Consider the following 13,498-nt stretch of genomic DNA (forward strand, 5'->3'; position numbering starts at 1 on the left):
GAGTTAGAAGAAGTAACAGAGTAGAATCATTAAAGAGAAATACCAAAGATTAATATCAATGGCTCATCTAGATGGGAAGTAAATAATAATAATTTCATTGGTATCTGTTCTTTGAAAAAATGGATTAAATCATTCATATTTGTTGTTATTATTTAACATTTACAATTATTATTTAGAGTTTTTGGATCCCCCCCCCCATCCTTGAGATAAGGAGAGCTCTCTCTCTCTTTCTTTTAAAGATTTATTTATTTGAGAGCAAGAGAGTGGAAGCTTGGGCAAGGGTGGGTAATGGTAGAGGGAGCAGCAGACTCCCTGCTGAGCTCAGTGCCCTATTCGTCTTGATCTCATGACCTGAGCCAAAACCAAAAATCTGATGATCAGCTTACTGAGCCACCCAGGCACCCCTAGAGTTTTTTGGGTTTATTTGCTATGCTTTCTAGTTTGTTTTTCCTCCTCAGCGCTTTCAGGAAGTAAATAGTACCACCTTACCTTTATGTAATACTTTGCAGTTAAAAATTTTTCATTTTTCTCACAAGAATCCTGAGAAAATTTTCATTTTTCTCACAAGAATCCTCAGTTCATAGGGCAGATATAACCAGCTAGATTTTACTGAGGGAAAATGAAATTCAGATAAATTATGTCACTTTCTCAAGGTTGTTTGGTGGCTGAATTAGAAGAGCTGGTAGAACTAACATTTACCAAGTATTACCAAGTACCCACTTAAAATACCACACTACTGCAAATAAAAGTATTCTGGGTGAGCAAACTCTCCTAACTAGACAGTGAAATAGTTTATACCTGATAAGTATTATACTTAAAAAAAAGACTGTGAAGAAAATGTTTTATTTGGGTGGTTAATTTGGCTTGATTCTATGAGAAAGCTATGCTATCTTTATTATTTATTCCTGTCGTCTAAAAAGAATCTTAAAAAAAAAAAAGAATCTTGTTAACGGAATATGCTGTGCCTGATTTTTATGGAAGAAAATATTTTCTGAATATAAAAAACATAGTTAAATGTAGGGGCACCTGGGTGGCTCAGTGGGTTAAAGCCTCTGCCTTCAGCTCAGGTCATGATCTCAGGGTCCTGGGATTGAGCCCCACATCAGGCTCTCTGCTCATCAGGGAGCCTGCTTCCTCCTCTCTCTGCCTGCCTCTCTGCCTACTTGTGATCTCTGTCTGTCACATAAATAAATAGAATCTTAAAACAAAACAAAAAAAAACAAATAAACAACATAGTTAAATGTAAAAGAGCATTTGACTGAGAGAGTTGTTTGTATTACCCCAAAAGTTTTGACCTGCAATCATTTCCATAACTACTGCTACATAAAGGTATATTATTATTCTGCACTCAAGGTAAGGATTTCAAAAACTTTCTGAGCTATTGGCAAATTATAGGAGACTAATAACCAATGAAGACATGGAACAGCAATGTAATCCTCATTAAAAAAAAAAAACAAACAAACTCGAACTTAACTTTCAAGAGTGAAAATCCTTCAACCACATTCTTTTGTTTCCGTCCACAACCCTGACTACACATTGTGAGGTAAAGATGGCATGAAAGAAGGGGGAAACTGTGTTAAGATAAAGAGACAGGGTGGATTTGTGCTGACATAATCCACAAGAAGTGAAAGAAGAGGATAGGTGATAGGCAGACCTCCACTAAGAATTAGCAAATGTTAATGAGATTATTTCCAGTTGAAGTCACAACTCTGTTAACATGTCAGTAGGAATAAATGAGGCAACTGTCATTGGTCTATAAAACAATACATTTAAAAAAACTTTACTTAGCTAGTGAAAAAAGGTAGTGAGAGAAACCTTGGCTTGGAAGTGAAGACAGAAGCCAGAAGCTCACTTGTGTTCTAAGATTAAGGTACATAAGATGTTTTCGTTTGCAACTCTGGCTTTCTTTTTCCTCCACCTAGCCCTCCTCCCTGGAAAGTTGGCTCATGCCCGGCTGACTTGATGAAGCCCTTCTGCTGCTGAATAAGAATGTAGATTTTTATTTCCCCCCAATTGACAGTATCTTCCTTGTTTCTAGATATTAACAGGAATGACTTGGGGGTTGCATTATATCAGTTACATAGCTGATCACAAATGTTTTACCACCAAAAAATATTTTGTTTTTCTCTACTTAACAACCACAATCTCGTGTTTTGAAAGATTTTGTTGTTGTTGTTTACAAAACAAGCCACATTTATTATTTTTTTAAAAATTAAGGGCAGATGTACATATAATCAGACCCTCCAATCAGCATGAAGTAACATGGAGATGATATAGTTCAGAAACAAATTGGGTATTTGGGGTAGCCTCTACAGCCTGACTGTGGGTGGTGTAGGATGCCACTTGACCTTTAGAGTTGTGGACCCCCCCCATTATTATCCTCATAGGTCCCTTAAGGATTTGAGAACTTTGGACTGGGAACTCATGAATTAAGCAGCAGAGTCCTGAGGGACAAAAAGCAAATAGGTTAACTTCAATAGCAAAGGGGGAAAATTAGAGGAGTCCAGAGTATTGGACATTAGGGAAAAAAGAGCATGGACGTGAGGTACCATTCTTACTAACTTTAAACCTGTCTTTTGTCTAGAAACCTATTCAAGTGATAAAGGTTTACTGACGGTTCCATGATTTTTCCTTATAAGCACTTAAACTAAGTTTATATTTTCTTTATTTTTTAAAGATTTATTTATTTTAGAGAGAGCGCGTGCCTTTGCGAATGCTTGCACGTGTGTGGGGAGGTGCAAAGGGAGAGAATCTTGAAGCAGATTTCCCAAAGCATGGAACCTGATGCAGGGCTCTGTCTCTTGACCCATGAGATCATGACCTGAGCTGAAACCAAGAGTCAGATACTGACTTGCTGTCTGACTGAGCCACCCAGGTGCCCCTAAGTTTATATTTTAAGCCACTAAGTACCAATTTAATTTAAATCAGTTAGCATTTGCTGAGCATTGACTATATACAAGATGTCATACTAGATGTCGTGGGAGGGAAAGGAAAAAGTTACTAACATTTATTGAATACTTCATGGTTAGAAGTTGCTAGGCAAGCAACCCTTTGAGATGGACATGGTTATTTTCATTTATAGATGAGACTGACCATTCTGGCCTCCTGTTGTTTTATAACTTAAAGACTGAAGCAGCACAAATGAATTAGACAGAGGAACATGGAAATAGATAATCTGATTTAAAGATTTTATTTTTTAAAGATTTTATTTATTTATTTGACAGAGAGAGATCACAAGTAGGCACAGAGGCAGGCAGAGAGTGAGAGAGAGGGAAGCAGGCTCCCCGCCGAGCAGAGAGCCCGATGCGGGACTCGATCCCAGGACCCTGAGATCATGACCCGAGCCGAAGGCAGCAGCTTAACCCACTGAGCCACCCAGGCGCCCCCTGATTTAAAGATTTAATCTGCCTTGCCTCCTCCCACTCTTCTAAAAGGAGCTTCTTTTTTAAAGATTTTATTTATTTATTTGACAGAGATCACAAGTAGACAGAGAGGCAGGCAGAGAGAGAGGAGGAAGCAGACTCCCTGGTAAGCAGAGAGCCTGATGTGGGGCTTGATCCCAGGACCCTGGAATCATGACCTGAGCCAAAGGCAGAGGCTTTAACCTGCTGAGCCACCCAGGCGCCCCTAAAAGGATCTTCTTGAGGCATTAGTCACCATTTAGTTAGGGAGACCATGTCTTTCACATAAGGATCTGCCCACACTGTGTCAGGCCTGAATCCTACCTGACACCATGGCCAGTGCTTATTTTAAGACAGAGACCCCACTGAAAAAGAACTAGGGCCAGTATCCCTGAAGAACGTAGATGTAAAAATTCTCAACAAAAATGTGATGACTTAACTTTCTTCAGTAGCAAATGAAATCTAACAGTACAGTAAAAGAATCGTTCACCACGATCAAGTGGGGTTTATTCTTGGGCTGCAGGAATATATAAAACTATATGGGGTTCAGTATTCACAAATCAATCAATGTGATACACCATATTAATAAAAGAAGGAATAAGAAGCATATGATCCTCTCAGTAGATGCAGAAAAAGCATTTGATGAAATGCAGCACCCATTCTTGATAAAAAAACCCTCAATAGAGTAGGGATAGAGGGAACATACCTCAACATCATAAAGGCCATATACAGAAAGCCCACAGCTAATATCTCCTCAATTGGGAAAAACAGAGCTTTTCGTCTATAGTCAGGAGCAAGACAGGGATGGATGTCCATTCTCACCACTGCTATTTAACATGGTACTGGAAGTCCTAGCCTCAACGAGCAGACAACAAGAAGAGAAGGCATCCAAATCCTTCTCAAGGAAGAAATAAAACTTTCACTATTTGCAGAGGATTTGATATTCTATGGAGAAAACCCAAAAGACTCCACCAAAAAATTGCTAGAATTAATACATGAATGCAGCAAAGTCATAGGATATAAAATCAATGTACAGAAATCTGCTGCATTTCTATATACCAATAATGAAACAACAGAAAGAGAAACCAGGGAACCAATCCCATTTACAACTGCATTGAAAACCATAAGATACCTAGGAATAAACGTAACCAAACAGGTGAAAGATCTGTACTCCGAAAACTATGAAACACTTATGAAAGAAATTGAAGATGAGTCAAAGAAATGAAAAAAAAATTTCATACTCAAGGACTGGAAGAACAAATATTGTTAAAATGTTTATACTACCCAAAGCAATCTATACATTTAATGCAATCCCTATCAAAATACTACCAGCATTTTTCACAGAGCTAGAACAAACAATCCTAAAATTTGTGTGGAACCACAAAAGCCTGCAGATCGCCAACGCAGTCTTGATAAAGAAATACCAAGGTGGAGGCATCACAATTCCAGACTTCAAGCTCTATCGCAAAGCTGTAATGACCAAGACAGTATGGTGCTGGCACAGAAGCAGATGCATAGATCAATGGAACAGAATAGAGAACAGAATAGAGAACTACAATTATATGGTCAACTAAGCTTCAACAAAACAGGAAAGAATGTCCAGTGGAAAAATTTCTCTTCACTAAAGAGTTTTGGGAAAATTGGACAGCCCCATGCAGAAGAATGAAACTGGACCACTTCCTTAACACCATACACAGAAATAAATTCAAAATGGATTAAAGGCTTAACTGTGGGACAGAAAACCATCAAAATCCTAGAGGAAAACACAAGCAGTAACCTCTTTGACACTGGCTTTAGCAATTTCTTACTAAATAAATATGTCTTCTGAGTCAAGGAAAACAAAAGCAAAATGAACTATTGTGACTTCGTCAAGAGAAAAAGCTTCTGCGCAGCAAAGGAAACAATCAACAAAACTAAAAGGCAACCTTTGGAATGGGAGGATATACTTGCAAATGACATATCTGATGAAGGGTTCGTATCCAAAATTTATAAAGAACTTATCAGGGCGCGTGGGTGGCTCAGTGGGTTAAGCCACTGCCTTCGGCTCAGGTCATGATCTCAGGGTCCTGGGATCGAGTCCTGCATCGGGCTCTGCTCAGCAGGGAGCCTGCTTCCTCCTCTCTCTCTCTCTCTGCCTGCCTCTCTGCCTACTTGTGATCTCTCTCTGTTAAATAAATAAATAAAAATCTTAAAAAAAAAAGAGCTTACAAAATTCAACACTCTGAAAGCAAATAACCTAGTTAAAAAATGGACAGAAAACATAAACTGACATTTTTCCAATGAAAACATCCAGATGGCTAACAGATACGTGAAAGGATGCTTAACATCACTCATCATTGGGGAAATACAAATCAAAACTACAATGAGAGGGACTCCTGGGTGGCTCAGTCGTTAAACAGCTTCCTTCCACTCAGGTCATGATCCCAGGATCTTGGGATCAAGCCCCGCATTGGGCTTCTTGCTCAATGGGGAGCCTCCTTTGCCCTCTCCCACTAACCCCATCCCCTGCTTGTGTTCCCTCTCTGACTGTCTTTGTCAAATAAATAAATTAAATCTTAAAAAAAAAAACTACAATGAGATATCACTTCACACCTGTCAGAATGATTAAAATCAACAACACAGAAAACAGATGTTGGCAAGGATGCAGGGAAAAGGGAATCCCTTCTACACTGTTGATGGGAATACAAACTTGTGCAGCCACTCTGGAGAACAGTTTGGAAGTTCCTCAAAAAGTTAAAGATAGAGCTACCCTATGGTCCAACAATTGCTCTACTTGGTATTTACCCAAAGGATGCAAAAATGCTGATTCAAAGGGATACACGCCGCCTGATGTTGTTTACTGCAGCATTATTAACAATAGCCAAGTCATGGAGAGAACCCAAATGTCCATTGACTGATGAGTAGATAAAGAAGATGTGAAATAATGGACTATTGCTCAGCCATCAAAAGAATGAAATCTTGGGAGGAGAGGTAAGAGGATGGAGTAGGAGGGGCACCCTGAGCTTGCCTCATCCCTTGAACACAGCCAGATCAACATATCATTTTGAACATCTAGGAAATGGAGCTAAGGGTTAAGAAAACAGTCTGCACAATTAGAGAGAGAGAATGTGGCAGTTGCTTGGTTCGGAGCCATGAACTGGAGGAGAGAACAGCCACAGGGCTGCAGAGGGAAGGGAGCCCTTTTCTCGGAGAGGGGAAGAGAGAGCAGCTCGTAGGGTTTGCACAAGGCATCATGGTGCGGGGATCCTCTGAGTTACACTGGGAGAGAATGTTCTCCTTCCCAGAGTACATTTGGAAGAGGGTATATTGCCTCTGCAAGGACAAAATATCTGCTGGGCGCCACTGAGTGGCTGTTCCACATCTGGGAACAGGCGTGCACAGAGGTGTGCACAGAGGGCAGATACCTGGTCACAACTCTTTACTGCGTTTCATTCACCATATGCTTCACGCACCTGTGTGGCCCTGCAACTGCTTTTCTGGGACTGAATGGTGCCCGTATGGCACGGTTATTCTCTGGGGGAGGGGAGCAGGTCCGCACTTTCTGGGTCTTTTAAGATTGGGGGTTTTGAATCCCTGCCAGAGGCCAGAGATAAAACACAGAACTGTGGCGCTAGGCATGCCAGCAGTCCGGGACCGGACAGGTTGAGGACAGGGACCTGACGGAAACCTGGGACACAGGAGGGGAGATTATTCACTCTTCTGTGAGGGCCTCCTGAGCAGCCATGAGTTCCCCCTACCTGCAGATGAGAGAATGGGCAGATGCCATCTTCCACAACACGCAAAAGACAGAAATTTTGGCAAAATGACAAGGCAGAGGAACTCTCCCCCAGAGATTTGCTCAAAACAGATAGAAGCAATATACCTACACAAGAATTTAGGATAGCAGCATAAGCATACTAGCTGGGTTTGCAAGAAGCATAGAAGACACCGGACCCTGTCTGCAGAGATAAAAGACCTAAAAACTTGTCAGGCCGAAATAAAAAAATGCTTTCACTAAGATGCAGAACTGACTGGATGTAATCCTAACCTGGACGGGAAAAACTGGTATCTCCTGTATCAGTAGGTGATATAGGAGATAAAATCATGGAGAGTAATGAAGCCAGAAAGAAGAGGGAAGGAAAATTATTAGATCATGAATACAAACAGGGAATTCAGCAATTCTACAAAACACAATAGCAAGCAATGCTGCGGTAACAAGATGCTAGGCTCTTAATGCAGTAATGACTTAATGCAGTAAAAGTTTATTTCTCCCTCATGTTGCAGTCCAGTGTCAGATGGCTGGGCTCTTCTATTAGCTATGCCATCTGGAATATATGGCTTCCAGAGTCACTGCAACAGGGGAAGAGGGAGATGGGGGAGGCACACTAGCTCCTAAGCTCTTAGCTTGCCCTGGAATTGATACTCCACACTTCTGCTGAAGTTGGATGTAACTATGCACATGGCTCTAAACAAGGGAGGGCTGCCTAGGTGGCTCAGTTGGTTAAGCTTCTGACTCTTGATTTCAGCTCAGGTCATGATCCCAGGGTCGTGAGCCCAAGCCCCATGGAGGGCTCCACACTGCGCATGGAGTCTGCTTAGATTCTCTCTCTCCCTCTCCATCTGCCCCTCCCCCTTCTCTAAAACAAACAAACAAATAATAAAAATAAAAAATTAAACAACTGTTGTGGACGTTGGGGAAGGTACTTGCTATGGTGAGTGCTGTGAGTTGTGTAAGACTGATGATTCACAGAGCTGTACCCCTGAAGCAAATAATACATTATGTGATAATAAAGAAAATAAGCAACTGAAGGGAGGCTTGGAAATGTGGAGGAACACATATAGGTGTGTGTGTGTGTGTGTGTGTGTGTGTGTATTTCTTTTTTTTTCCCCCCTGCAACAAACAGGGAAGGTTCAAAGGAGTAGAGTAGGGAAGAAAAGGGGGTTGAGTGGTACTCAAAGCATATTTTGCCTATTTCGTAGCTTTCCCAAAGCCAAATACTCTGTCTGAAACTTATCTATGCAATCTCCTCAGAATCCAGTGCCGTCAGGCCATTTACAAATTAACTTAGTTTGGGAATTGAGAATTCTTTCCATGAAATGTGCATTTTATCTGAGGTCTTCTGGAGACAATAAACTCTTAGTTTTATTGCATATTTATTGTCTCTGTTTCACTATGTTCTATATTATCATGACTTCAGGAGTGAGAATTTGGGGTCCACAATATTTTTGAATACTTTGAACTTTCATTACTCTTCAGATCACATCAAATAGGGTTCTGGGTTTCCTCCCCCCCCTCCACAAGATGGGATTTGTTTGAGTAGGAGTTATCTGATATAATCATATTTAAAGCATTCTCTCTGAATTAATCAGTTGGTATTTGTTAGTTTATTTTCTAGGAAGAGAATCCAAGATCTTTCTAGGCCCAAAAAACAATGGGGAACCCCAGATAGGTAAGACAACATCCCATAGACTTGTTTGGGAGGACTGTGTTCCCTACATTAAATAGGTAAGTATTGTTTTTACTTGCCCACTAACCTTGCATCCCAGGTTTATCTACTCTGTCGTCAGCTGGACCCACTGAACCAATATTGTCCCCTCAGTTAAGTCAACACATGGAAGGCTACCCCTAAGTCGGTGTTCTCAAATTAGTCTGCATGTGGAATCACCTGGGGACCTATTAAAACACTGATACCTGGGCCCATTTCCCAGAAATCTGATTTACTTGGTCTGGAGTCCAGCCTTGGCTTTGGGAGTGTTAAAAACCCCCAGATGATTCTAATAAGCAGATGGGTTTGAAAACCACTTTGAAATTCTTGAGTCCATCCTTTGGATTCAACTTTGCTGCTTCTAACATACCGTCTCTAAGCCTCTGCCTAGAGCAAACCTCTTCTCTGGCTCTCCGGCCAGTAGGACCTGGTGACCTCTGAGCCTTGACCACAGGATCCCCACTTTTCTTGTCTCTTGAGGAAAGCTTTAATTTTTTCCTTTTTTCCCCCTGATCTCCTATTGTTTTTTTTTTTTTTTAAATAATACACTTTATTTTTAAAGCAGTTTTAGGTGTAGAGAAAAACTGGCCAGATGTACAGAGAGAGTTTCTGTATTACTACCACTCCTCTCGTTTTTCCCGTTATTAACATCTTGTGTTAGTCTGGCACATTTATTACAGTTGGTGAAGAAATATTGACACATTACTCACTAAAGTCTGTAGTTTACATTAGGGTTCACTTTTTGTGTTTTACAGTTCTCTGGATTTTGACAAATGCATGCCAGGTATTCACCATTACAGTATTATGTAAAATACTTTCCTTGCCCTAAAAATCACCTGTGCTCTACCTATTCGCCTCTTTCCCTCTGTGCTCCCTTCTCCAAAACCCTGGCAACCACTGCTCTTTTTACTCTATCTACAGTTTTGACAGTTATTCGATGCTGTCATATAGTTAAAATGATACAGTATATAACCTTTTCATATTGGCTTCTTTCGCTTAACATAAATATATATTTAAGGCTCCTCTGTGTCTTTTCATTGCTTGGTAGCTCATTTCTTTTTAGCACTGATGAATATTCCATTATCTCGTTGTACCACAGTTTGGTTATCCATTCATTTCTTGAAGGAAATATTGTTTGCTTCCAGTTTTTGGGAATTATGAATAAAGATGCTATCAACATTGATGTGCAGGTTTTCATGTATATAAAAGTTTTCAACTCATTTGGGTAAACACCGAGGAATGCAATTTCTGGATCATATGGTAAGAATGTTTTAGCTTTGTAGGAAATTGTAAACATCTTCTGAAGTATCTACCAATCCCACCATCAATGAATAAAATACTTCCTGTTGTTCCGCATCCCCACTAGCCTTTGGTGTTTTGTATTTTGGCCAGTCTAAAGGTGTATAGTTGTATCTCTCTCATTATTTTAATTTGTAATTCTTTGATGACCTGATGCTGAGCATATTTCATATGTGTTCAGCTCTTTTGCACTTTTTAATTGGGTGTTTTTCTTAATGTTGAAATGTAAGTGTTCTATGTCTATTTTGAATACCAATCTTTTATGAGATTCTATAGACTGAATGTTTATGTTCCCCTAAAATTCATAAATTGAAAACCTAATCCCCAACATGATAGTATTAGAAGGTAAGGCCTTTGGGAGGTGATTTAAATCATAAGGATGGAGCACCCATGAATGGGATTAATGTCCTTATGAAAGAGACCTCAGAGAACTCCCTTGCTCCTTCAGCAATGTGGGAATACAGCGATAAGATGCCTGACTGTGAACCAGAGAACAGGCACCAAATCTGCTGACGCTTTGATCTTGGACTTCCCAACTCCCAGAATTGTGAGAAATAGATTTCTGTTTATAAACTACCCCATCTGTGGTATTGGTATTGTAAGATTGTCAGATGTCAGATATGTGTCTTTCAAGTATTTTCTCCTAGTCTGTGGCTCATCTTTCATTCTCTTAGCAGTGTCTTTTGCAGAGCAGAAGTTTTTAATTTGAATGAAGTTCAACTTATCCATTTTTCTCTTTCATGGATCATGCTTTGGTCATATTTAAAAATGAGTTGCTAAAGTTAAGTCACCTAGATTTTCTCTTACATTACCTTCTAGAAGTTTTATAGTTTGGGGTTGTACACTAAGAGCTATGATACATTTCAAGTTAATTTTTGTGAAAGATGTTTCTAGATTCTAGATCTGTATTTTTCCCTTGATCTCTTTGTCTATTCTTTCACCAATACCGCTGTCTGATTACTGTAGGGTTATAGTAAGTTTTGAAGTCAGGTACTGGCAGTCCTCTGATTTTGTTCTTCTTTTTCAATATTGCATTGTCTATTCTGGATCCTTTGCCTCTCCACACAAATTTTAGAACCAGTTTGTGAAAGAATATCCACGATGTGACTTGTGGATATTCACTATCCCACAATGATTGGGATTGCACTGGATCTGTAGGTCAAGTTGGAAAGAACTCACATTTTGACAATATTGGCTCTTTGTATCCATGAACATGGACTCTCTCTCCATTTATTTAGTTCTACTTTGATTTCTCTTACCAGAGTTTTATAGTTTTCTTTATAGAGATCTTATACTTATGTTGTTAGATTTACATGTATGTATTTATATTTTTTTGGTGCTAATGTAAGTAGTCTTCTGCTTTTAGTTTCAAATTCCCATTGTTCATTACTGGTGTATATGAAGTCAATAGAATTTGAATATTAATGTTACATCCTGAAACTTTACTATAACTTGAAAGTTTAATTTTCGAAGTGCTTGTTTTTAAAATTAAGAACATAATATTCTTTTTATCAAATTTTTATTTTTTAAAATTTCTTTTCAGTGTTCTAGAATTCACTGTTTATGCACCACACCCAGTGCTCCATGCAATACATACCCTCTGTAATACCCACCACCAGGCTCATGCAATCGCCACCCCCCGAAACCCTCAGTTTGTTTCTCAGAGTCCACGGTCTCTCATGGTTCATCTCCCCCTCCAGTTTCCCCAACTCACTTCTCTCCATCTCCCCATGTCCTCTGTGTTATTCCTTATGCTCCGCAAATAAGCGAAACCATATGATAATTGACTCTCTCTGCTTGACTTATTTCACTTAGCATAATCTCTTCCAGTCCCGTCCATGTTGACACAAAAGCTGGGTATTCATCCTTTCTGATGGAGGCATAATACTCTATAGTGTATATGGACCACATCTTCTTTACCCATTTGTCCATTGAAGGGCATCTTGGTTCTTTCCACAGTTTGGCGACCGTGACCATTGCTGCTGTAAACATTGGGGTACATATGGCCCTTCTTTTCACTACATTTGTATCTTTGGGGTAAATACCCAGTAGTGCAATTTCAGGGTCATAGGGAAGCTTTATTTTTAATTTCTTAAGGAACCTGCACACTATTTTCCAAAGGGGCTGCACCAACTTGCATTCCCACCAATAGGGTAAGAGGGTTCCCCTTTCTCCATATCCTCTCCAACACATGTTGTTTACTGTCTTGTTAATTTTGGCCAAAGAATATAATATCCTTTAAATTGTCTCTTTTTCATGGATGGCTACATACACATAAACATTGATAAGAGATGTGTTAATGAATATTGCTAGAACTGTCGGTAATCTTAGAACACTCCTCTCCAAATTACTCCTTTTTGAAACCATTAAAAAATTTGATTTTATTAGGTAATTGAGCTCAAAAAAGTTAAGTAACCTAGAATGCAGGTACCAAAACTGGGATTTCAATCTATGTTCATTGCACACCAAGCCCATTTACCTATATTATATCACAATGGCTGTTTTAGAAAGGCGTGGTCCCTTTGATAGCGTGGAGAATTAGAATCAAGAAGATTGATTTGGGGCTATTACAATAAAGCAGGAGAGAAATAATGAAGTTTTGTCTTAAGAGAGTGGCTTTAAGGGTTATAGGAAAAGCTAGAGGCAAGATGGAGATGGATAGGACTTAGTGACACTTGAAGAGACTGGAGGGAGAGGGGGAGTCAAATATGATTTGTAGGTTTCTGTTTTTAGAAATAAAGTGGAAAATGTTACTATAACTGCAAAAGGAAATATGAGAGGGGGACAGATTTGGGAGGGAGGTACATTTTGTCATATGGGATGCTTTTGAGACATTAGTAAGCATTTGGAAATACAAATTAAACACTTCAGGAGAATACATGATAATTCTTGGAGATACTATTTTGGAAACATCAGGACTTAGTGACACTTTTTTTTTTTTTTAAGATTTGTTAATTTATTTTAGAGAGAAAGAGAGCATGAGAGGGAGGGGTAGAGAGAGAGAGGGAGAGAGAGAATCCCAAGTAGACTTCTCACTGACTGTGGAGCCCAGCACAGGGCTCTATCCTATGATCATGAGACACTTAACCGACTGAGCCACCTAGGTGCCTTATTGCCAAAATTTTCAAGCAGATAATGATCTTATAAAGGTTCAGTCCCTAGAAGTCATCATCAGGACCATATATTTTATACTGACATAATTGCTGTGTCTAAAGTACCTTTTGCTTTGAATTTGAAACAATGAATACAAAACCAATATACAGGGTTGAACATTGAACAACACAGGTTTGAACTGCATGGGTCCACTTATATCAGATTTTTTTTTTTATAAAT

General features: G+C 39.4%; 1 protein-coding gene across 4 annotated transcripts in view; it reads left to right on the top strand.

The window, feature by feature from the left end:
* THEGL (theg spermatid protein like) overlaps nt 1-13,498 on the top strand; it is a 51,567-nt gene that overhangs the window by 15,733 nt on the left and 22,336 nt on the right. For 3 of the 4 annotated variants that reach the window (XM_032334391.1, XM_032334390.1, XM_032334389.1), the window contains exon 3: nt 8,765-8,830. The exons of the other annotated variant lie outside the window; for it this stretch is intronic. In XM_032334391.1, the coding sequence (XP_032190282.1) occupies nt 8,765-8,830 (66 nt within the window). The remainder of the gene's footprint in view (nt 1-8,764; nt 8,831-13,498) is intronic. 4 annotated transcript variants of the gene reach the window in all.

This window comes from Mustela erminea, chromosome 2 (genome assembly GCF_009829155.1).
Source record: "Mustela erminea isolate mMusErm1 chromosome 2, mMusErm1.Pri, whole genome shotgun sequence".
NCBI classification, from domain to species: Eukaryota; Metazoa; Chordata; class Mammalia; order Carnivora; family Mustelidae; genus Mustela; species Mustela erminea.